We start from the raw sequence: 26,953 nt of genomic DNA, 5'->3' as shown, positions 1-26,953 counted from the left end.
TGCGGTCCTGTGTTCCACAAAACTTGCGTTGTAGCCAGGTATTACGACCTGACAACATGCAAGGTAATTGTGGCTTGCAACATTTAAAAAGTATGACGAATGTATCAGTGATCCATTAGTTGCACTGCATAAAGAATTTCTTTTAACAGATATCATCACATCATGTCTCCACCTGTTATTAAATATTGCCTGTTTCCTTATTTTAAAGCTTGAAGTGAGATCCGGTGCTTGTGTCATGTGCGTACATATCTTTGTTTACTTTTTGTGGTGTCATTACACCAGAATTTATATAACCAAATGGCCACACACTGCTTTTGTCACGTTATAGTGGTGCTTGCAAAGCCTCCCAAACAGCAGCCTATTTGGTCAAAACATGCTTTTGTACATATGCTCTTCCAAATAGAAAAGCTATCAAGAAGGTAACAAGAATCAAGAGCATTAAGTTAAATCCACTGCAATGCTTTACTTTTTTGCCTTTATTCCTTACACCTAAGTGGATAAGAAAGAGTGTGAATGTTACAGAAATGCACTAAATAAGTTGTTGAAATTATGCAAAAATGTTAACGCAACTAAGCATAGATTTATGTGCAATAATAGACACCAGTCTCAATTTCTTTCCTTCTGACATAAACATAGTATATCTTATTCCTTTGGCATGAAGGAAAGCATATGTAGACCAGACAAGCTTATATTTGAATGAGAGCCTTCACGATTAAGCACCACTATAATGTGACCATAAGAGTACATACACTGTAAACAGTGCCGATGACAGCCCAAATTTCATAAGTGCAACATGTTAGCGAAAGCAGCAACCATTAACCCAGAAACTAATCAAATCCCACAATATAACAACAAGAAAAAAAAAGATTAATGTGTCAGCGCAGCACATGTTCTGTGAAGTTACAGAAAAGTGGTATGCTTATTAACAAACCTGAAACCACAGCACATTTGTATCCGACCACCCCCTGCCTCTTTATGTGCTTTCGTGCCTCTGACAAGGCATTACTGGATATTTATTTGCTTGTCTGTTGCAAAAACACATCAATTATTAGTCAGTGCACAGTGCACCATGCCATTTATCTATTGGACTCACTTTGTGCCCTTAGCACTGCTCTCACCCATTCAGAACTAAGGATTGCAAAAAGACTTGTTCCACTTAAATCTACATGCCTTAATATGTGGGTTCTGCAGTTGAAATAGGGTAATTATAAGTAAAATGCATGACATGTTCTGATGAACTTTGTTTTCATAATCTAATTGTTTATTTGGGCACATAACCAGTCAGATCATTTGTACTAAAACAAGAAAACAAATTCAACACACTAGTTTATACTGGTTGGTGCTCTATTGACTTTAGTACACACATTGAACAAACGACAGGCAGTGAGAAATACCAACAACCACTAACTTCCACACGGCATTATTGGTCACATGTGCACGATATAGCTACAAAAACCCAAAAGAAAGTAGACAAAGAAAAAAGTACATTTTAACAGAAAAAGAACAAGACAAAAAAACTTCTTTTGGTAGCTAAGTCACAATCAAGGTGTAAATGACAGCTATAGTTTGGCAAGCACACATGTAGTTACTTTGCTCAGTTCCTCGATATCCCAATTTCTTGTTTGACAGCAACACCAACGGGACATTTACGCATATCTATTGCACATGCCATTTTTGCTCGCTCCAAAATCCTTTCGTGGTTATTCATTTAGTACCTGCTTCGCCTGTACTGGCATTGCAGGGGGGGTATACATTCTGTGTAATGTAACTTACATTCAAATCAAGCACACAAAGCAGGGAGGGAATTATCTTTGAAAACTATGCAAACAATTGCAGGCTGAAAAACCTTGCAGTCCCTTTGGTCCAAGGAAAAAACAATGTGAGGCATCACCTATAAGTAAAGGAAATTAATAAACCTTTTTAGTGTAATCTCTTTCTTGTGAGGTATGATGATAGCCTGATATGAATTTCTCTATCTCTACATGTTTGGAACAGTATATGCTTGAAATAATCTTAACTGAAGAGATTTCCCAGTGTTTTAAATCCTGCCATTGCAGCTTACCCTTACTCTCAGTAATACAAAGCCTTTTAGTATGACTTCCTATTACAAATCTAACTGCCATATTTTGAACATTTTCAAGCAGACCAGCTGACTCAATATTATGGGGATTCTAGCAAACATGTACTTATTTGATTAGTGAATGCACATAAGCAAAATACCGCTGTTCTTTGAGGTTTTCGGGAAGCCAACAAAATGTGTATGGGTGGACACACGACAGCTACTACACCAATAAGCATCGTGGCCAACCAAAATTAAGTTTATTCCTATATGGGCGGGCGCGGCGGAGTGTGAGCAGACAATGGTCGGCTTTTTCTGGAGTCATATACAAAGGAACCCCAACATAACGAATGCACTAAAATCAGCAATTTGGTTTGTTGTACTCAGATTCGACCGTTTAGTCAAATAAGTACATTTGCAAATGGATTGTTTTCCCACGGAAAGGGCCGCAGTCAGAAAACGCAAATCTGAATGAGAAAAAAGTTTTGAATTTGAGAGTCAGCGACCAAAGATACGGTTTCACGGTGTGTTAACGATACCTTCACATAGGTAGCATGAAGCAAACCCAGCCTTGCTTTCGCATCCACCCTGTCCTCTTTGATACTGCCACACACAGTGGAACGACACCATCATGAAAAGTGCTGGCAGTGGAGGTGAATGCTTTGTCTGTATCAAACTTCAATGCATCTCTGAAACTACAGATTATGCAACCCCGTGTACTAAACACGGGGGAAGACTGCGCACATAATACCACGCCATATCAGCACGTCTAGTCTTTCCACAGGCAGCAGATCACCTCTAGAACAGGGTGTGCAGGCTGCAGATGTGCTCAGCTGCGCTCCCAGCCATGGCGCTAGAAAAGAAGACGCACGGACTGGGCCCTTCTGAGGGCCCCCTTAAAAGCTCAGTTTGTCATTTTTTGTTTCTGTAATAGGCTAGTGATAAAAGTGAATTTGCTTCATGCCTATTAAGAAATGTTGTACACATGGTAGAAAAATTATGAAAGTAGAACATTTTATTACTTTTCACCCCTCTCAGTTGGAATATCGTACAAATGCATAAGCAGCCATTTTTGCCTTGTTTCATCTAAGATGTTTTTTTCATGCTGAAAGAAAGGCATGTGTTTAAAAAATAAGCTTGGTTGCAACATGTAAAGGAATTATGTAATGTCACAAGGGTTCCTGAAATCAAAATATATTTGTGATTTCTTTGCGACTGGAACACTCAAAAGGAAAACGACCTTTTAAACAGACTAAAACAAAGCCACAGCACATGCATCCATACTAAGCCGGGGACTGTATCAAGCTGATATGAGAAGACTTTCAAGAAAGAATCTTTCCCGGTTTGGGAAAATTCTTAAAACAATGGTTAATACCTGGCCCCACGCCTTAAATCTAGAAGGAATAAAGTTCTTAAGCTACTCTGTGTTCTTTCTTGAACCCAACAAATGTGCCGAGAAAAATGGGTCAAGTCTACATCTTGCCGCATCTGTGAACAAAAAACTCGCTTTAGCTGGCTGCAGTGCTCCCTGCGATGAATATTCAGGCAGAAAATTGTTACCCCAGTGTGACTGTGCACCCAAGAAAACAAAATGTGGTAGACTACATCAATGCAAACGGAAAAATCTTTAGTCCATGCTTGCTGGCAACCTGTGTCTGTATTGGCCTCTAGGAGAATTGTGGCCCCCACGTGCTGGAATATTTCCGTGGCATAGAAAACATTGTGTGATACCAGCTATCAAGTGCTACCATGAAGTAGCTACCAGCTATCAAGCTATCAAAAGAGCTATAGGCAATTTTGCTGCAATAACAGTACTGTTTTTATAGCATTCGTTGTGGGGAGTGCAGCTTGCCCCTTTTGCCGGAGTTCTTGCTGAACGGCGATTTATTATCAGTTTGTTATATGTGGAACTTGAACAGCTTATATTTTTGTCTCCTCAATCCACACTTCTGCTGCACTTTTGCCAGCATCTCTACACAGGGTGTCTTGACTGAGGTCATACCAAGTAAGCACGCTACAAGCCTTGTGTGCATCGTTTTCATGACTCTTTCGATGACCAAATTTCATTTTCAGTGACTTTATCAACTAAGTATCTAGCGGCAGCTTGAACATGGGTACTCATGAGAACTCGCACCAGGCTTGGTCAAATACGTCCAGCACTGCAGCACTGAGTAGTGAACCATGCTGTAAGAGTTGGCAACTAAATTGCCACCTTGTGATTGAAACTTTTCATCCTTACAATCAAGGCTTCAATTGCCCAGCCAGCGAGCTGCAGCAAAGGTGTGAACTATAGTCATCTGATGTCACATTCTATGTCATAGCGATAGCAGGTGATCCCTCCAGTGGTGGCCCTCAAGGCCAACAGGCATCCCTTTCTATGCACGTGCTTGTGTAGGACTGGGGAGATGGTGCCAGTTTGTTCTTCAGCATTAACACTGTTCACGCTGTATCAGGAACACATTTTCTTACTCAGTGCAATAGCCCTTGAACCTACATAATTGCCAATGAGTCCTTTGTCGACCAACCTTTCCTTTGCCATGTCATTTCCTTCTGCCTTGATGTCACAGCAACTTCAGCTATATGAAGCAATGATGGTGTTTGAGTACCCACACAGCCTTGCAGCTTTCCAACCTGAACATTGCTTCATTAAAAGCTGACATGATTTGGTCTCAGCAGACAGATCAGAGTTTAAAAGAAGCCTTAAACTTCTTTCGAAGTCATTCTAACCTTGTCAATAATCCCGTGCCTTTTGATGTGTTATTCAGCATTGTCCAAAGCAAGTCGGCTCTTAAAAATCAAAATAACAACTTTGTGAGGCCACCTACTAGGCTACCACTGTCTCTTCAGCCAGCCTGAAGTGTCTTGCAGCCATCAAAGCTGGAGTGCAAAAAAAACGACAAAGAAAAGTGTGGCAGACAAAATGCTCATGGAAATTTATATGTTTATGGACTGTTACACTGACTGAAAAAGATGGTGGCTTCCCAATACAGTCTTGATGTACGTAGCTGTTTCAGTCACGAATAAACAGCCAGTTGTGCAGTCCTGCACAAGCACAGTGTACAGATGCCCATGGATTAAAATTTGTTGTGTGTGCATGTGGTACAGTGTACCACATTTCATGTTCCTGAGGCTGCAGTACACTGGGAAGACTGGTTGCAACTTCAATAGTAGGCCCTTAGAGTATTGCAGCCCTTTGTTCATATTTTGCTGCAGATTGTATCAAATGCGAATTGTTTTGCAGGACACGTCAGTTCAGTTCAAGCAATTAGACAGAGTAACCCAAGAAATAGTTTAAGCCTCGAAAAGGTCTTAATACAGTCCCTAGTTTAGTACAGGTTTTCGCCTGATGTTTTGGCTTCTTCTACGGTATAATGCTGTTGCTTGCTAGGTACTGGTGGTGTGATGTGCACACTCTCTTGTGTTGCTATAATGACAACTTGTAAAAAAGATTTTCCTTCCTAACAAACATTTGGATACAGTGCCTGTGAGCTCATCTTTTAACCTGTTTTTCATTTGATCTGTGCATTTACATTGAACGTAAACTAGAAAATATCAGTACTGAGAATCACAAAAGAACACACCTGTGTAACGATTCTGCCGAGATCGTGGGAGTGGTCCAGCCACAGGATGCAACGCAGGTAGAAAGGCCTCCTGAGTTAAAGCAAAATAACAATCGTTGTAAGATGCGAATAAAAAATTTTATTCTGTGAGGCTTTCAGCATGTATACTAATTACCACATTTGTATGTAAAATAGTTTTGCATAATAGCTGAGCAAGGTTAACGTCTCGCCCTGTGACTGTCAGCCAATGCTACTCATGGCAATGGTGGCAAATATGGCACATCCTTTCAAATGGAACTTTTGTGGGTTACATGAATTTAAAAGAACTTAGGTTTACATAATACATAACACCTGTGGTTAGAAGGATGTCTTGCATGCAGCACCAATGCCACAAGTGGCACTGCTTAACACTTCCAGGGCCAGACTTAGTACATAAACAATACAAATGTGCAACAATGTGAACAGGTGGTTAGCTGCTGCTATAACTCAAAGATTGCATGCATCATGTAGATGTGAATGCAGCTCCCATCAGGAGCGAGTTGCCCTTTAGTGCACTTCACTTGTCTTCCTCTTTTGTCTTCATTGCATGTTGGTGCCATATGGTAATAATGAACAAAAATTAAGCACTTCAGTTCCCATTCTTGTTTTACTACATGCTGTAAAGTCATCTAAGTGCGCTTAATACTCTTAAGAATGTACTTTAGCCATTTTGTCAATATTTTTCGCTTGGCTTCACTACACCTTAATGTAGTGCAAATTCTAGACAATGCTTACAAAAAAACCTACTCCACACAATAACACCTCCAATTAACAGTACACAGTCTATGGCTTCGAGATGTGTACATACATACTTTATACATGGTTACAATGAAAATATAAGTGGCTGTTCTAATACGCACACTTAGCATACTGCATAACAGTCACCTGGTTCCAAAATGGCTTTTTGTTATCACACATAGGACGGCCACAACTATAAATTTAATTCTGGCAGTAACTTAAGCCACGGCCAAAACCTTCATAGTGCAATCAATGAAAATTTTCGAATTTAGAGCAGTTAGACATAACAGGGCAAGTAGTTTTAAAGTGTTAAATAATGAACTGTTATGGAATATGGCGGTAGAAGGCCATGCGCCTGAAACATAGGTACTGTTTATCATATAAGCACATTCTTATATTTTTGCTTAGTTTCCTAGGGATTGCATCAAACAGTTTGCTTGTGTAAATTTTGCTACATGGCTGTATCGTATTAGCCCTTATCTTTTCGCATTTGGCTTACTGCAGCTTTATGCACATGCATAAAGCTACTACTGCTACCACTTTCTACACTACTACCTACACTACTACCTTCAGCTGAAGGCCAAGCACTATGCTGTCCAACATACATGCATTTAACAACACCGAACAGTAGACAGAGAATGAGCAACTCTTTTAAAAAGTGCAGTTCTTTGGAGACACATTGATATATATCTGGAAAACAGATTTTTGCTAAAATTATAACTTAATATAATTGGTACTGAGCATAATGCATCTTGCAATAAACTTGCATTTACCGCACACCATTATACACACTGCGACCTCTGCAGCTTCTCCACAATCTGGCACAATGTGCTCAAGCTGCCTGTAAACCCTGGAAGGGGTCTATGATAGTTTAAGAAGCTTAGCAAACATGAGAAAGACCTAAAATGAAGGTCAGAGAAGCAAAGCAAATTTTTAACCATTCCTCTCTATGTTGCTATGAATGTCAAGGTTCCAGCAAATGATGTGTTTGAACTGTGTTTTTAATCGTGCAATACTAGAGAGCACATTTTTGCAATAATAATGTGACAGAGAAGAATGACAGAAACTAACTTAATGAATATTTTTCTAAACTTGCATGAGGTTTTCGTCATTATACTGATGCACACACCTGCATACCTCTACTGTGAAGTCTTGTTTCAGTTTATTTTATTGTCACATAGTAATTTACACCATACACTTGTCCTGAAATACATCACGTTGGGCTCCTTCAGTATTTTTTGCTTACTGGAAACACACATGCCTATACAGGGCAAGCACTCAATACATGCAAGACTGCCACGGGAATGGCCACTCGAGGTCGACTGTTAGTACAGCGCAAAAGACGAGGACTGAAGGAAGAACACAACACAGGCGCTGTCACACAGAAACATACTCAAGGCACTTTGCGAGATTCTCAGGCATCTTTCATGCTCTAAAAACACATTATGTAGCACATATTGAGCCACAGATAGCTGTACTGGGAAATTTTCACATTGCTCTACAATTTTATAATTGAGACTTTTTATCTAATTACATTTGAGAAGTTGATTAATTGATTAAGACTAATTAGGTAATTAGGCAAAATGCAGCAAATCCAAGTATTTCCAAGAGACAGGAAACAACATTACATAGGTTCTGTGCAGCTAGATGGCATATTCATATTTTTAAAAGTTTGCTAGAGTTACGTGGGATAACCTGCATACCTCCTATGGAACAGGTGTCACACCAATCACTTTAAGTAATGCCGCTAAACTAGCCATTGCACTCAAAACATACAGGGTAAAAAAGCAAACTCTAGGTAAGAGCATACCAAGGCCTCTATTGCTGAAAAGGGAAACTGATGGGAGGCGCCCGATCTCCGGCCATGAAGCTGCTTCATCCTCACAGTTGGCAATGAAACGACCGCAGCCGCAGTCCTGAAATAAAAATGAAAAATTTGACACTACAGTGATCACACAGAACACAAAAAAGCTGGTCACAAGCTTATCTTGGAGAACATCTGCTGCTACATTAGGTTTTGTATATTCGTCAGCTTATTGTTAAACTAAGCTTGCCAATATTTTATATCTTAATGGCTTTGCTCTTTACAAACCAATACCTCTGCCCAACTCATGCACATATGCACTACTTAAGCTATGAGATGTTTACTGATCCCTTACAATGAATGGCTTCTAAGACAAATTATTTCACACAAAAGGATGCATAACTTATGAGTGTTACTGACATTGAATACCAAGGTAGTACCTTTTTTTATAGACAATCGCGGACTTGAAGCACATTTTTCTCACAGATACAGGTTACAGGTTGATCGGTCTGCCCTTTTTTTTTTTCACCAGCAACAGAAATTTTGTTATTAATACTCGTGCAATATAGGATGACGCTGTGATGTGTGATATGAACCTGAGTTGAAAAGCGCAACTTCTTTGTGTTAATTTGGCACCTAGAATTCAATACTAAATATCTGTACCCAATAAGCAATGGCACAGCAGCAAAGTAATTAAACATTAAACAAGTTCAGGTATCCAGAGCACAGCGCCAGCTGTTGAATAACAACATTGCACAAGCATCGACTATATAGATATAACGTAGTAAGTGCACCGCAGGCGTAGTGGCGGCCTCAGCAAAGAACACAGGCATGGAGCGACGCGCCCGTATGACCTATCACCGGCAATGCTATCGCGTAAATTGATATATCTCGTCACGGCACGGGCACCGTTTTCTGCCGGCCGAGGTGCCGGCGCCACTGGTACTCACCTGCTCCGGCCGCCGAGGTTCAAGTGACGGCGTATCCAGTAATCTGAACCCAAGCAGGACACCTGTTACCGCCAAGCAGTACGCTAACAATAAAGAGGTTCTTATACTCTGACCGGCAGCTCATGCGGCGTTGACCCGTAGTGCCGTAGGAAGCTCACCACACGCTTTTAATACCACAAACGCGCCGCCGACATTTCACGCCCGTAGATCAAAGTCGACGGGCGCAGGCTCTACATGCTACGTGCCGCAGTCGCGCACTGCCTGCACAATCAACGACGTGGGCGCGAAGAGACACAGACGATAGAAAGGAGCGTACTGGCAAATCTGCACAATGCGCGCTAAGTGGGCGACCTACTGCACACAATCGCACGAGCTAGGGGATTGGCGCCACGTACGCGCCAGCTAGCAGATACCGCGCACAAAGAAGCGCCGCCGGTTCTCGCTCAAATGATCGCTGTACAAACACTCACACACGCGCACCGCAGTAAGCCCTTAACGAGCCGCCACATTTTCAGGCCGCGGTTAGGCGGCGAAGCTTAGCTCACCTCGCACTGCACGTAACTATTATGGTAGTGGCTTGCGCTTCGGGGATCATGTCGAATGCTCACATCCGCCCAATTAAAGACGCGGCAAAGTCCCTCATTATATAAAATCCTAATTTTTAAGTACACTCGCTTGACTCTGAGCACTCAAGTCGCCTCGATTACGACAAAGCTCGAAGAAACACAGTGATCGTGCAAAATGGTTCTGGACGGTCAACTGTCGCGCCATGTTGTATCGAGACCTTCAACAAGTCATATCAGCGCGTCTCCTCACTTAGAACACATGCACACTCATAGAACATGTAATAATCGTTCAAAGTCACTTACCGTGGAGTCTTGGGGGTTCAAAGCAGTGAGAAACATCAACCACGGTAGAAGAATGTGCCGTCGCTGGTCGAATGGCCGTCGCTGAAAGCTGCTTCAACGCGCGCGCGCGCGCTCCGAAGGCTGGTGTTCCTCCGCGCGTAGTTCCGACTTCGGCGTCCTCTGCAGCACCAAGGCGCGGCTACTCCGAACAGAAAAACAGCGCCGACACACATTGCGCCGGATATTTCGAATCTGACTGCAGAAATAATCCTACTGAAATTGTCGCTGCGGCTGACTGCCTTGTTGGTCATGGCTGAGTTATTCTTTTCTCTGTTTGGCTCGTCTCAATTTCCCCTACGCCACCGTTATTCCTTGAAAACCCCCATTTTACAACCGCAATGCCCCTTCAAATGGGGTCGGGGGTATAATAATGGTTCTAGCTTATTTTACTTCTTCTCGTGGGCGTACTCATTTTAAGCTAGGGGGGAAAAATGGCATATCAACTGTTAAAACGCCCATATGGGCTCATTTGTGTTTACAGTGTATCGTTGCGCTTTAAGTGTAGCCTGTTTTGTGGGCACAGGTTCGCCCATTAAAAGCTAGTTTTGTCTTTCACAGTACTGCTACTGTGTTCTTTAACGTATATTATTTGTGTTCTTTAACGTACACTATTATTTAAAGAAACGAGCACATCTTGAATGGTCGTATGCATCTCGCGTAAACGCGAAACAAAAATTCAGCACGGATAATTTTAGCGTTTGAAACTTGTACTAAGCCATAAGTGTTGCTCGCTCAACTACGCGAGAGTCCTTCATCTGTTCTTGCGAACAATGGGCAAACTAGAAAGCCTCAAATTCGAGCGGCGTTTTGACACGGAGACTTCTCACCTGGGCTCACGTGTATACAAATATTTCCGCCGAAATTGGATCCATATTGAGAATTAAAAATTCGCTCGCTGTTGGTAACCTAAAGCCTGGATCGTCCTGTGATGCCCATGTCTTCTTATCGGCTTCTAACTAAAAGAATAGGACGCAGCTTGATTTGCTTTCATCGTACTTGTGTTGTATACTCTAATTTCTCTGACTGGCACTTTCAGCAGTTAAGCATACTTGATCGTTCATGGGAGTTGAAGGAAAGCCATTTCTTACCTGTAGAAGATGCACTCGAAGAATGATGATGGGATTCATTCATCTTCTTATGCACACCTCTCATGAATGCATTGAAAAGGAGCTTCGCTGTTGGTCAAAACGCACGTCAATGAAAACCATGCCCCAAAAGATGGTATTCTGAAATTAACGCTCGAATAGTTATCAATCGTATGTTCAAAGAAGCTCTAGTTCTGATCGCCTGTCATTTCAGTACAAATTTGCAGAACGTGGAACACAGCGTTGCTGTAACTTTAGTAACACTGAAAGGGTACCCCTGAAATACGGTGCATTATTAACTGTTGCACGCGTTCATTACCTGGTTGCAAAACTAACTGAAACTGCGCCGAAGCACATTTTCTAGAAAAAGAAGCAAGCACCAACAGAGCAAAAAAAAGTTGTCAACTTTTCGCGTTTGTTTAACGACAACCTAACGTTGTTAATGGCAAAACTACACCGCACACTGAGGCCAAAAGAGACAAGCAGGTTACGACAAAGCGCCTACTTGCAACGAGCTTTTTTAGCAAGAGTTTGTATGTATGTATGTATGTATGTATGTATGTATGTATGTATGTATGTATGTATGTATGTATGTATGTATGTATGTATGTATGCACGCATGTATGCAAGTATGTATGTATGCATGTATGTATGTATGCATGTATGCATGTATGCATGTATGCATGTATGTATGTATGTATGTATGTATATATACAGGGTGCCCCAAGTACCATGCATCAAGATTTAAAAATATGCAGTTGCCACGTTGCTGCACTGAACCAAGGTAATATTCTTTGCCGTCGCTTGGAGATACTCAGATTATTTTTGTTTTGTATTGCATGTAAATACTTAATTATTTATAATTACGTAATTGACTTCTGAAATATAACTACAGGAAAGGTGTCAATGAGAAAATCGCAGAGCACCATAAAAAAATTCCGATACAGCTTTCTGTTGCTCAGTGCACGCTACATAAAAGTATTTTCCCGAGCGTGAAAGAAGCCCGCCAATACACGAAAAATTGCCAAGCGACTTGCCGCTCGAGGCAGTTTGCGTGTATTCGTATATATATATATATATATATATATATATATATATATATATATATATATATATATATATATATATATATATATATATATATATATATATATGCTGGCTAAGGCAACACAAATACTGCAGTACTGGTATTCATCCCGGCAAGTCTTCTAGGCTGCGTATATGTTGCAATTCTTCAATTTCAACCAGTTAATACAGAAAGAATACTAATGTGCCTTCTAAATATACACATGATCATTGACCATTTCGATTTGTCGCGTGAGGGATTTCGAATCTTCTTAAAGTGCACCTGAACAACTGCGTCGTACTTCCTGATCGGCAATTTGTCCCACTAAAAAACAAAGAAACCATACACACAGACGGTAACAGTAGCAACCAAATAAAAATATTGCGCGATAAATATAGATGTCGTGCGATAACATACATGCTCCCGTGCAATCGCTTGTTGAGAATCCGTGTGATTCCTACATTGAGCAAACATCCGTTGCTGTTTTACAGACAGCGTATGAAACGTATACGAATATATGAATGCTTCTATCTCGCCAAAAAAAAAAAAAGAACGGTTCGGTACACTTTTCGATGACCGCAGACAGTGATTGGGCACATTATTTATTGCATGCACCACATGTACAAAGTGATCTGAAGTTTTCAATTTTCCCGGGACCAGTAGATTCGCAGTTATCGACTTTCTTTGTTTATTGCAGAGATGACGGGGAGGGTGCCGTAATTTGAGCGCTGGAAGTCCAATTATGCGGAGTGCACCATGTTATCCCTCATACCAGGTCATCGCGCAATCCCGGAAGATGGTGCCATAGTAGGTCCTCTTTCCGAATATTTCTAACACCGTCCAAGGAGTTTGAAAGCAACGCTGGACACTGTTGTTGCTGTCAGAGCTGGACGAGTGAAACTGCCAAATATTTTACTCTTTCCTGTATTGTAACCAATACTTTTTTGTGCACTTTCCAATTTCGTTTCTATAACAGAATATGTCGTGTGATCTAAGGAAATTTTCCAGCAGTTTCTACATTCTTCCTTCTGGTCTTCGATGCAACGCCGTTCATTAAAACTGATTCGTCAGCAGATGCCCAACCAGAGCACTTATAAACTTCATGAAGATTTGAATAACAGTTGGGGCCTTATGACGAAAAACTATTCCAACGGGTTTTATGCAAATTTCCTGACGTAAAATGCACGTAACTCCCAAAGAAAACGTCGGCAGTGACCCATAGCCTTGTTTGCATCGCCGAATAAAAGGCTCTTCTCGTTTATAGGAGGTCACTCTTGATTGCTCTAATGCTACTGGCATTGACTACATTGCCCACATTGCGAGGCTTTTCTCTTGCATAACACGCCGGGTTTCGTGACTGCATCCGCTGCGGCCTCGCTGTTCATAACCAATACCAGCGCAGCACGCACTCCGTGCTTGCCGCTTGGCTCCTTGAGTACCAGCAGATGGCGCTCGCCTCCGCCCTTCGGCGTGACCGACGGCGCTGGCCATGGGGGGGCAAGACAGAGAGAGAACCAGAAAGCTCGCCCTCACGCATCCGCGGCTGCACGGTGATGCGGAAGTGAACGCTTGTTGCGGATTGAATTGATTCGAATTGCGCTACATACGAATGCGCAAGCTGTCTCTGAGACCATCATGCCTATGAAAGTAAAGGCTCGGTATGATTTGTGTGCACCCGCGCTTGTGTGTGCGTGTGTGTGAGTGGTGGGCGTGTGCTTGCGTGTGTGTACTCATGTTTCAGCTTTTTAGGCGCTCACACAAAGCTTCGCTCTATATAGGTTCTAACTCCTTGGATCTGCTGCATCTTTATTATAATTGACGGAGAATAGGTTAAGTGCGCGCAGAAGTAAAAACGGTTCCTGTGGGGCCGAGCTACTCCAGTGAAAACTGATAATCAGATGAGGAGGTTAGTGCCGTAGTCGACGATTGGCCCTTTCTTCCTGCCAATCTAGCGGTGTCTAGTCGAAAATGCCGCTCAAGTTTAAAAATGTGCCTAAAGCTGGTCCTCAGGGAAAAGGAGTTGGCGCAAGCATGTCGTATACGTGCCTGAAGAGCTCTACTATGTTATGCTGATGCGCAGCAGCTTTTATTCGAGACCAAGAGATACATTCACCGGCCAGCTCCTAGCAGACAGTGCCAGAGCGATGTTACGAGGAGTGTGGAATGTTAGAAGGGGGTGTGGCTAAATAAATCAATTAATTTCGTTCTGATAACTTCTTCGCTGTGTAAAGAACAACAAGAAATGCACTGTGAACATATAGATATATAAAGTTCGCTTCTTCAGACATAATTAGCGATCCTTCTTGCATGCAACAGTCAAATGATCTTCAGTGTCATGGCCCACCAGAAATATACAGGTAATCATAAACAAATAGATATATTCGATTCTCAGTCAGCATGATGCTTACCTGTTTGTCCAACGCTTACTGCTAGGCTTCCCGCTTTCTCCATAACGTCCTCTGCTGTGCTCGCTTCAGCTTCGAGATGGTATAAAAGAGAGAATTATAATAATTTATCGCAAGCCTTTGGCTTCTCTCTACGCGCTCCTAAATATATTCAATATTACTAACAAGTACTTTCTTTTGTATTCCTTTGTGTTAATTCTTGGTGCACCATACTATCGTGAGGTATAAAAATAAGGCCCACAGCCTACGTTGTTGCCACACAAAGACAGAAAGCAATCATGGAGTAAAAAGAGAAAAATGAAACTCCGGACTTGTGCCACTTGCAGAATCACAACCTAATTTTAGAGCAATTACGATGAAAATTTGTATTGCATGTGAAAAACCGACGTGCTTTAAAACGTAGCCGTATATTATTCGTCTGTCTGAAACATTTTCACAGCATACAACACTTTCAAGCACTTGGTAAGGAATTTTCACAAATGCAGTAAATCATTTCAACGCATTTTACTTCAACAGTGCATTGCTCATAGTTTCGTTAAATTTGATATCGGTTGCTTTCAGAGCACTCCCAGAATGGCAGGAATGGGGGCACCTTATGCACTCTTCGTTAAACGCCTATATAACCCTCCGAAATCCTTGCATACATTAGCTAATACTACGGTCATAATACTACGGTCGTTTCTACTTCGCCTAAATTTTTCCCATAGCCTTCCTTCCCCTAACTTTAAAGAAATTGAACAAGGTGTCTGGTTTAGTTCGCAGAGGAAACCGGGGAAACCTACCATAAACATTGCGTAACGTGTACACAGAGTAAGAAAAAGTGACGCTTCCACGCAAACTGAGGGATGAGAACACTGCGCACGCAAAGCTACGAGCATCGGTCTTCCTAGACTGTTCCCCGCTAACCAGATCGCTTTCAAGATAAAGCCAGCGCGACCGCGCACGGCCGAAGTGCAACGCCGCGCCTCCCTCCCCTCCCCTGGTGTCATGAGCGCGAGAGAATACTGCGCGCTTCCGCCTTTTCACACGCGCGAGATTGAGGCGCGATCGCAGGCTCACCGTTTCACGCTTTCACGCGCACACACAGCGTACGATGCGCGAGGACGATGTTACCTCAGTGCGTCTATATCGCAAGAGGAGGTCAACCTGGTGTGCCTCTGCCTACTTTCGTCCTCCGCGACGCTTCGTCTGCTTTGTCCTCCCCGTCCACCTTTGTCCTACACTTTCCTCTAGGTGGCGTTACCTTGCCAAGCGTTCGCGCTATTTCGTACTTTCCCTGGCGCGCGATTTCTTTCAACTCCGGTTGCCTTCCTCGCTCGCTTGCTTCACGGCTTCAGACAGACAGTACCGATTTAAAGAGCTCAACAGTTGCGCTTGCGAGTAGAAAATTTGACGCTCAAACTGCTCTGGCAGTTCGACTTCACTCTGCTATCGGCTAGTTTCCTAAATTGTAAAGCGGCGGCCCCGTGGAAAGGCGGTGGTCCCGGGTTTGATTCCTGGACCAAGTCGAATATTCTTGAACTGCGAGGCTTTTCTTTCCAGAAACCCATATGGGTTTTCTTTGTAGTATTTGATGCGATTGGGTGGATGTCTCATCTGGCCTTAATTATCTTCACTTTGTGGGTTTCCGCAGAGTTATTACGACAAACTCTTGCCTTTGCTTCGAGTTGTTGACAAATTCGACTTCACTTTGCCATCTTCTAGCAGCCTGGTTAGCGCAGAAGGTAGAGCGGCTGCCCCAAAAAGGCGGTGGTTCCGGGTTCGACTCCCGGTCCAGGGCGAATTTTTCTTGAACTGCAAGGCTTTTCTTTCGAGGAACCCATATGGGTTTCCTTTGCAGCAATTGCTAGGATTGGGTGGATGTCTCATTTTCCCATTATTAACTACTAGCGATGTGCGTAATGTTGCATTATTTTACATACAACCTTATTCATTTCCAATACCCACTGGATAGAAGAACAATGTTTAGATTGCTGTCAAGGCAAGATCTCTACACTCGTTGGCTCGCAGAGATGGCTTTCAGCAACACGACACACACTTCAAACGCCCATAACTAAGGTAATTTCCTTTGCTATCGACTAGGCCCTGTTAGCTCTAAGGGCCCAAGCATGGTCAATCCGCCCGTCCTTTCCGCCCTCGTCCGCCAGCGTGCGGACGCCAAAAAGACAGATGGTTTCGCAAAATTCGGGGCACGCTCAATCCACACGAGCGGATCGCACGCGCACTCCTAGAAGGCGACGCGGCCTGTTGACAGCTGGCAACCATTCGGCGGAGCAAAGGTGTTCAACGTTGGCAACTACCTTTGGCAGCAGACAACGCCTCCTTTACGTAGGCGCTGCAGCAGACGACACTGGCATATTTTGGCAGATGTGATTGCAAGTTTCCGCATCCCGGTGAAAATGCGACTCTAGGCTGCCACATGCTGTTCTGCAGCCGCATGTGTTGCATTGGCACCGTCATCCTTCTTCGAAACACTGCACAGTCGTCTTACCTGCGCCACCTTTTACAGATGTAATCGCATCACGCCGCAGCATGCGACGTATTCTCGGACGATTACTTTCCGTGCGCGCTGCCTTGGCTTGTTGAACAAAACATCTCTAATTATCTAACGCGCTGCGTTCTACGTCACGCGAAAGTGATGATGTCGCCGGAAGCGATTCAACCGAAATCCCCATGTTCGGAGTGGTGGCGCGGTTTCTGTAGTGCTTGTGACAGCTTGCAAGAATACGGAATAAATGCACATCTGTCGCGGAATACAGCTGTGTAGGTCGCCAAGACAAACCTTTTTACCACTGAGCACGCGTGTGAGGCTCCGAGCACAGCTTGCTGATATGCTTGCATTTGCTTGCTCATGCTTTCTTCCTCGCTCTGTCAATTTTAAGAGAGTGCTTAAAGCACTTGGATGCATAAAATGCCTCTACTTTTTTACATATATGGAGCCACCAATGATGAGGCATCAAACATGCATAATGAAAATTTAATACTTGTTGCTTGTAAACTTTCCAAACAAAATATAACCTTAAATAATGTGCTCAGTGATGAATGAAGTTCTGACTGTGTGCAAAAAGGTTGTGCATAAGTGGTTAATTTCATGGAGCAAGGAATCGGAGGTCAAGCAGTGAGTGCACAATTCATAATGACTGGCATAAAAGCAATGTGTATGTATAGCGGTGACCTTATACAGATATATGCTAGTGAGATGATTCCAAGGGGAGTATTTATTTGAAAGCAAATAATTTATATTGCTTATACGAGAACTTATTTTTAGTGAAATGAAACAATTGCATTCTTTCTTGCCAGCCTGGGTGGCTAATCTGTTGCCACCTTACTACATAGACATAGCTAATGTAACATTTCAACAATGTACAAAATATTACCAAAGTGCAAAAAATTAAGCAGTACCATTACGGCCATGCTCCCTCTCTCACCCATGGCAGCAAACAAGGATGATCCACTTGAGACTGTTTGACAATTTCAGCATCATACATGCGTGTTTTATTTTGATTGCTCTAGCATAAAAAATAAGCTCGAAAGTTATATCCATCCATCCGCACAAGATGCACATGATACATGAACTATTATAAGCTCTACTCAGGTTCTTTTAGTAAGTTGGGCATGAGCTGCATGTTGCATGTTGTTTGTGTATTTATGCAGTGACAACCTAGCTAGGTGATGCACAGTGCCATATTTAGGAAAACGAAAAATACATAGCAGAATATAAACAGCTGGTCAGCGCCTGTATTTTATTTCAAAGCAAACCGAGATTATCAAATGACTTGACTTAGTAGTTCAATGACCTCTTGTGGTGGGAAAAGGTTGATGTAGTTAGTGGTTTCGTGTTCGTCTTTCTTCATTAGGAGCTGCTTTAACATGCACATGACAATGACATGAAGGCTCATATGGCGGAAGACAGGGCCGCACAAAAAGTGAGGAGGCACTCATTGCGATTTCTTTATTTACATGACAAACCAGCAAATAGTTCCTTAGGTACAGTTTTGTGAATAATGCACAAGGTATTCTGCGTAACACTTGAAGATTGTTGTGCTCCATTATCTATTCCCTATTCGGGTAGCCAAATCCGTAATGCTCCCATTAGCACTGTGAGAGCACAGAAATGTGCAGTCACGAGGCCATAGTGGCTCTTCCTCTGTGCCAAATGTAAAATTGTTCAAGAAGAAAACATGCATACTGTTGAATTAGGTATGCACTCACATCTACTATTCAAATCCACACATCACAAGTGATCTTTCATTCCTTGGCGCATTGCTCACCATTGTCCAGACTTTGTTTCAGCGCTGTTCGTGTGCAGTAATACAATTTGGTGAACCAAAGCTGTGGTTATTCAGCACACTGAAAGCAACTTTGCGTGTGCTTAGATAACATAATGCTCCTACGTATGGTTTAGCTTAGTATTATCAGCCACATTGTTTACTAGTTGTTCACTGTTACGCCTGGACTATACGATGCCACTGGACAATGCTGTATTCCTGCAGGCACTATAGAACACCTTGGCTATGCACAAACAACCCTTTACATCGCACTTAAATTAAGGTGGTGTAGATTTTCTGTCACAGTGGGCTTATAAGCATAACTGCCGAGCATTAAAAAAAGTGTTTGAAATGTAAGGGTGGATGCTCAGCTTTGCAGGTGAGCATCCACGCAAACAAATCCTCGTGTGGTGACCTCGCAGTCACAATGCATGTAGTTTTCTGTGGTTTTTAGCTATAAACATGTGAAGCAATCTATCAATTCAAAACTATATTAAGTAAACTGAGACACCATGAAATGCAACGTAACAGTAAGGTGTACACATTTTTGTCACATCAGCCATTTGTGGTGCAGGTCAAACATGTATACGCGCTATTTGTAGCTGAAAACAGGAGTATTTCACATTTAAATCTCAGAACTTTCAAAGGAAAAAATTTTTAATGTGTCAGGCACACATATATGGTAACTTGACCCATGCTTTGCACACAGGTAGCTATGTTTGGCACAACTTGTGTAGCACATTCATACTGGACTACTACATACAAAATCCGTTTTGCACCTCTCCTTTGATATTCTACCCTCCGACGCAGAAGTACAGAGTGGAATTTTTCTTTATGTCAATATTCAAAAGGGAAACAGGTTTTTGGCACCACAGGCCTCAATATTCGACACAGGGCACTTAATGCATGTTCTGAATGTGCATTCATTGTGGTGATATATCTTCTAATGTGAAAATAGTTTATTCGATGTAGTTTTACCCCTATATTCTTGAACTTACTCATAAATGCTCTGCCCTACTTGTATATACCTCCTTCAGTACTGGCATCTGTGCTCTGCCTTCATTAGCGCAGTAAATGTTGGGAAAGCTGTTAACACATAAAGTAGGAAGCCTATCCAATATAAACAAGAAACTTGCAGGCAGGGTAATCACGACAAACCAGCTTACATGATGGCGCTATTTTACTTGTTTTAATTTGTGATAGCACTAGTGTTCCCACTTGTGCTGCCAGATGGTTGTGACCGATATGCTTGCGAAGGTTTGGGTCATTCACATTTCAAGGGATGAGTAACTGTTGCATACGTGCTACATCTTCCTCTATCAATATCAAAGACTTAACTACATGTAGCAGGTTCAGCTGCGTAATTATTGGTGTAGCTGAAGCGATGTCACACACATAGTTTCCGCACACTACCTCATTGCCGAAAAGCATGCAGCAAATGGTCTTTGAGCTATTGATTCAGTGGTGGCTTTTCAGTAAACTGATTATTGGAGGAGCAGGTTTCACTTCATCGAAAGGCCCAAGTGAAAATGAGCCTAGAATTCATGACGCCAAATACTGTCACCATGTATGACTGAAGAACAACACGTGACAGAACGATGAGCAGTGTAATTCATGTCACTAGTATAAAAAGAAGTGCAGCTGCATTCAGAATTTCACTGTTGGTATACTAAACACAAACCTCTACATGAGTTGTTTGGATGGCTTAATCAACAAGATCCCCCTAATAGGCGATGGCAAAAGGTGAATAAAAAGCTGCTGCTTCAAGTACTGCATTGGTCTAAAATCTGCGCTCTCACATGCTGCGGATACTGTCCATAAATTGGTTTACATACTGGTATGAAATGTTGTAAGTGCAGCATGTGATAAAGTTTAGGTAAGATAAGCTGAATACCACATACACCATTTTTGATGGGGTATAGTTGGTGCAACGTGCCTTCATATTAGAAGTTGTGCTGTTTTATTCACACACACATGCACGTAAATGCAAGGTACGCATACATTTGTGTTTACGTGTTACTGTGTGCATCAAATGAGAAGCACAACTTATACAACAAGACAAAGACAAACAATTTTTTCGTACCAGCCTCATTCCTATTAGCTACGCAATGACTTATTTCTCACATGGAGCAACTCAATTCTGTGCATACGTTAGGCTGATTTTGCTAATCTAAGCTATACATGGGTGTCATTTCCAGATATGATAAAATAAAGAATGACCATGTGTATGGGCCTAAAATTCATGGTTTGACAATGTCTTATCTGGCTGGGTAGTAACTATTTGTCAAAAAAGATAAGTGCAGCACAGTGACAAAACAGTGTGGCTAACATAATATAGAGACAGGAACTCTGCCAGCAAGGTCACTCGAAAATTTTGCCAGCAGTTCGCCCTCATTGGCTGGCTTCGATCACATAACTAATGTTGACATAATTGTGAAAATATGTGTTCAGGATATACTCATGACAGCCAATAGGCACGTTTTACATTGTGATAGCAGCTGACTTTTCAGAGGAAATGCATTGTGGCCATGAACATGTTAAAGAATGACAAGAGGCGAGGCACCTCTTTCCATAGTCTGGCAGCGTAGATGAAAATGATTAATTTATTGAGTGGAACCGTGGCCTGTGCAAAACAAAGATCAGTAAGATAGCCACTTATAGCGTCCAACATCCTACACCCACGAATGATAGGTAGCAGTAAGCTTACAGATAGACGAAAGTGCACCGGAAAAATATTTAATAGACATACTTTGCAGGCCCAAGTCAGTTTAATGCACATTTTCCTATTACTGTTAGCAGAATGAACACAAGGATAGAAAGTAAAACTCTTATCAGGTACACAGTGCTGGTACTTGTGCTATTGTTTTCTTTAAACCGAAGGCTCATGCCAAAACAGGTAACACGAACCGCATAATCAAATAGGGTGGATATACAAAGTAACGGCAAACCTTCGCTTACCCAATTCTGCCGGCATTAGTAACGTGACCATAGCTAGCCAGTGAGGAAGAGCTCTAGGCAAAATTTCATTCATGCATTTCTGCTGGCTGCTGGCTGAACATCATATATCGGCATACACTTACTTACTTGTTGCTTTTTATTACTTGTCTTACGTGTTCATTTTCGCATTCATATTGCTTTTTATTAGCAAATGTAAAACTTGTACTTAATAAGAAGCAAATACCCAGTTCTTACCTATATCTTATTCATCTACCATGCCACTGGTGTCATCACAAACAGACTCTGTGCTTAGTCACCAGCAGTTAGGATTTTTGGGTATATGTAAGTCGCTTGCATCACAGAGTATAAAGCAGTTTACATCGTGAAATCTACAAATTCTTGCTAGTCACACCAATGTCCACATGATAAAAAGCAAGGCTGCCTGAAATTTTCATTCATGACATTAGTGCTGTCAGGCATGTCCACATTTCAAGACAAGTATGTATGTCCTAATACGCGTAACGATTATGATGTTCCCTAAACTCCCCACAATAGAATCACCTTCAAAAGTGCAGTAACAACTTCTGAAACAAACTATACATGCACGAATCAGAAAAGGCCGGTGTGATAGGGCTAATATGCAAGGGTACTAAATATGAGAACGCGATTGGCAACACTTCTGCACAGTTCAATTCTGATCACACGCACATCGCGTAGAACAAGCACTTCTACACCCAGCAACGCAGCGATACTTAGCACATATATATCACGGTTTGTAGCTTGCGAACACATTTCGTAACAGCAAGAACACAGCTAGAACGTCGTGGTCTCCTCGGCGCATCGCAGCCGGCAAAACGGCTCACAGGCAACATAGAACACATTTCATAACAGCAAGAACAGAGTTCGAACGTCCCGGTAACCCCGGCACATCGCAGCCGGTAAAACGGTTCACACGCTGAATGCAAGCGATAACGAGGCAATGAAAACTTATCGCTACTGATCGTATCATTACTTCCGAAAGTTGCGAAGGGCTGGCGTTCACCACTTCGCGGCAACGAACCGCATGCGCAGAACAGATACCAATAGTGTTTGCTGGGTGCGCCAATCGGACACTACTTATTTCGCCACGCACTGAACATGTGTCCTTCTCAGAATGCACGTGTATATGATGGACTTCTCGTTTTGCGACGCGCACGCGTAGCATGGAACACGAAATCACGAAGTCTACGGCTTCAAATATTTCTTCCGAGCTCTCGTAAACACAACACGCTTCCTCTGCTCGGTCTGTTTCTTTCGGCGATCGCACGCACTGACGAGGCCTGGAAGGGTGCACCGGCTTGCTGCCATCGGTTACTATCTCTGTGGGTGCCAGATAACGCTAGTAAAAATCATAAGAAAGGGAAAAATAGACTGTTTCTGACGCGGCTGTAGCTTAGGCCTCGCGTGCCTGCTTCGCTTCGCTTCGAGCAAGCGCCATCTTTGCCGTGACGACAACCGACACCGTCCGCCTCGCACCAGCCAATGAGAGACGAGCAAGCGTGCGGACGGGAAAGTTTTTGCCGCTCGTCCCTCTCCACTAGAGAGCCATCCTCACGCGGGCGGATGAGGGCGGAACGGACGGGCGGATTTACCATGTTTGGGCCCTAAGGCTCTGATTTCCAAAGCACTGATTTGCAATTATAATAGTGTATTGAACATCTTCCTTCTAAAAACGGACTGCTCGGATTCGGATGAAAACGCACTTCTGAGCGCACTGTTCGGGTTTTATTGTGGCAAATTGTTATAAAGCAACAGCCACAAATGGCGGAATATCAATGCCTTCGCATGTCGCCGCTATGGTGCCCTCTAATGTCATACCCTCGTCGTTTGGCTTGGGCATGCTGAGGCACCAAGACGCGGTTAAAGACTGTCTACTGGGCAGCTTCCTTTTATAGTCAAACAAGCATGTCTATCCAATGCCTAATAACGCTACTTTCAGGGTTTTTAACATTCCTTGCTTTCAATTTTTCTGTTATTGGCTTGGCCTACACTCACAGCAAAAGGGTGGTATAGTACTGGATCCTTTGTGGGTCTGGGCAATTAATCAAATAGCAACGTCAGTGAAGTCTGCCACTGTGACAACGTACTGAAGGGTTTTCGTTTCATCGCCGACTTGAACGCACCTCACAACTTAAACATACGAGTGAATCATTTGAATTTCTGTACCTCCGGGCTAGTCGCTTCCCCCGACCTCCTTTGCAGCGCCGTTTGCTTTTGTAAAAACAATTGCTGTTATGTTCATGGTCTCCATAATCGTCGCTGCATGGCCTCTTTTGAGACGGCTGAAGTCTACTCTAGTGGACGGCGCGTGTCGGCATGAAGTCTCGCCCCAACCATTTATTCACGACCCTGCTTATCAAAAGCATGCATAAGAACACCCCGGCATCACAAACGTTAACGCAAATTGTCTGATCCTAAGCAATGTAATGAAACCAGAGACAGACTGTAGCACGTAGTCATTTGTCCTCGCCTTTTTAAATATAAACATTATTTGGATTTTCCTAAAGCAATTCCTGTGAACAACTTTTGTGTACACGAAGCGTTTAAAGACCGATGCATCATCTTGGGGAGACCTCTCTACTCCTGTAAAACATAGAAAGCTCGAGTGCGACCTGAATAATTGCTGGGAATGCCTGGAAACTGGGCAGTGATGACCTGCATTATAAAGGGGGTAGCTACGATGACGCCATGATGACGAGAAGGGGACAACGACAATTTGCTGAATGCCATGAAGTCTGCTTTTGCGACACGAGTGCTGACAACACGGCAAAGATCTCAGCTCAGACAGCTACGCTGGGTTGGGTTACTGCCTTGAAATTTTCCTAATCTCATTTTCCATTCATCGACATTGCCTCTTCTAAATCTTACCTTAGTACCTCCTTCACCTAGCCCACGAGAACACTTAACAAAGTGCGCTTTGAGTGTTAGATAGGGAGTTACACCCGATGTAACACTCAAATTGGGCAACAGTTGTGGCTTCACTCGTTACACGCAATTTTGACATTTCATGTCATCCTAGGTTATTGTTTTCATATTTCGCGAACTCCTGTTACCGTAGCTCTCTAAACAGTTCCTCATAAAGATTTTAGTAGTGCACGGTGCACGGCGTCTCATTTGTTGAAGTTCCCTAGGTCTTTGCGCTTTTCGCAGTGGGAACGTGCCACGGGTAAAGGCAAACGCAATAAAAGCCATCTCTCGGGGACTTCGCGAACCGGGTGTGTCCTAAATGTCATGTTTGTCAGTGAGCGCCGCTTCGCACACATACATCTGCTGCGTCCGAAAATCCTTGAAATTCCTAGGCAGCCTCTAAGCGTTGCGCAGAACTCTATTATTGTTAAGCGCGTTTTTAGGGTTAGTTGTCATTGGATATTAGAGATTGCGCTGAGTCGGGAAAAAAATGTTGAGAAAAGTAAAATTCTGTCTGCCTTCAGATCTACATTATCGCACAATTCTTTTTCTATGTCCAATCTTCACTCTCTAATAATTTTTAGGTGGCACTGTGCCTGCCTAAATTTTTGGAATGTACAGTCTTCATTATCAAGTGCTTGCCTCTAAGCATGTTGAGAAGTTGGGGGCTTATGACACATTCTCGCAGTGATTGAAGCATTACTTGAATCAAGCATTGTAGCGCATACGCATTTCTTCATTTTTTCATGATGTATTCAAACTATTTCTAACACGCTCGAGATTTCCAGGAGCAGACTCTTCATTTTTAGTTTGATGAGGACACAGAATCTCTTCCTGCGAATCAATTCAGCAACGTACTAAGAGTACTGCTACATGTAGTGAACGTCGCAAGACAACGCAACACTTACCATTGTTGATTTTCGTTACAACCATCAAAATCACAAGCACATTCAGGATAACTAGCCTCTTCATCTCTTCTGATTTCCTCCTTTCAGATGCGCCGGTATGGTTCGGCATTTAAAGCAAGAAATTTCTTTCCGGAGGAGCCATATCAACCTACGCACAGTGATGTCGCAATGCCAAGCGCCGACCGACTCCACAAAAGTCCAAAGCTCTCTTAGCAGGTCACGTGCAAGCTCCCTTGAAACCTTCCTCTCATTCTCATGACCAATGTAGAGAAAGAGAAAGTTGATACAATGCCTGCCTGCTGCAGAATGGTGTCCAGCTTTCGCATCGCTAAATTAAACAAAAGCTCGACGGTCTTTCCGCGGGAGCTATGAACCTATTGGAAGACCGGATCTGATAGCGGTCAGCAGAGAAACACAATGCTGCAATACATGCAGCTGCGTATGCCTTCGTTTAAGCAAACGCTGGCAACGTCGTAGTCACATAAAACAGTGAGTGCAGCGTATACCTATCCTCCTTCATCGTTTTGACCTTGCTTTGTATTTAGAGTTTTTCAAACTTGCCAAATTAGTTTACTGAGATAGACATTCCATATGAAGAGGTCAAACAGAAACAAACAATAAGCCTTTCCTAGAGGATTTCCCTCCGTGAAGTTCGATTTGATTATGTTTCGAGGACCGTATTCACAACAACCTTCGTTCGCTAAATCTGTCCATGAGGGCACATTCGAGCCAATCGCCATATTGGACCAAATATTTGTGAAAGCGGGCGGCAAATGGCGAAGAGCACTTAATAACAAAAAGCTTTGCGTATTCGGCCTCAGTTTCCAGTCGGCGGCATTGTTAAACTCCCAACTACGTCTCCAGTAGTTGATGACGTCTCTGCTGGCGACTGATTGGCGCCGCAAAAATAAAAAATATCCGCACACATCACCGATTCATTTCGCTCTGAACCGAATTACTGAGACAGAAGGATAGATGCCAAAATCATTAAGCTTAGCTTTCTTTTCTTCCTCGTGACGTGACTGTGTCGACATCTCACAAAGTTTATCCGCTTGATTTGGTGTTTCCGTTTCAGCAATGCTTGCGACCATGGTGTTCAGTGAAATAACATAAGAACTATATGAGGCTAACTTTCTCAGCCACGCAGTGCATCAACATAAGCATTTAAGTTAAATACCGTTATAACTAGTGGGGTTCATAAACATAGAGCGTTAGATTTATATGGCGACCGGTGCATTGTATAAATATAAACGTAGCATATATTTACACCGTCCATATGT

The 26,953-nt window shown here is 42.7% G+C and overlaps 1 protein-coding gene across 2 annotated transcripts in view; it reads right to left on the bottom strand.

The window, feature by feature from the left end:
- Nucleotides 1-26,405, bottom strand: part of LOC126544687 (uncharacterized) — a 36,757-nt gene extending 10,352 nt beyond the window's left edge. The window contains exons 1-3 of one of the 2 annotated variants that reach the window (XM_050192139.3): nucleotides 25,674-26,405; nucleotides 14,618-14,686; nucleotides 11,147-11,233 (exon numbers count right to left, since the gene is read on the bottom strand). In XM_050192139.3, coding sequence (XP_050048096.1) covers nucleotides 11,147-11,233; nucleotides 14,618-14,686; nucleotides 25,674-25,782 — 265 coding nt within the window. In that variant the 5' untranslated portion in view covers nucleotides 25,783-26,405. Of the gene's footprint in view, nucleotides 1-11,146; nucleotides 11,234-14,617; nucleotides 14,687-15,673; nucleotides 15,721-25,673 lie in introns of those variants that run through there. The other variant, XM_055077804.2, reaches the window with a different exon arrangement.
- Between the last annotated feature and the right edge of the window lie 548 nt (nucleotides 26,406-26,953).

Source organism: Dermacentor andersoni, chromosome 10, assembly GCF_023375885.2.
Source record: "Dermacentor andersoni chromosome 10, qqDerAnde1_hic_scaffold, whole genome shotgun sequence".
In the NCBI taxonomy this organism is placed as follows: domain Eukaryota; kingdom Metazoa; phylum Arthropoda; class Arachnida; order Ixodida; family Ixodidae; genus Dermacentor; species Dermacentor andersoni.
The sequence above is the reverse complement of the archived record's forward strand: the minus strand, read 5'-3'. Positions and strand labels throughout refer to the sequence as shown.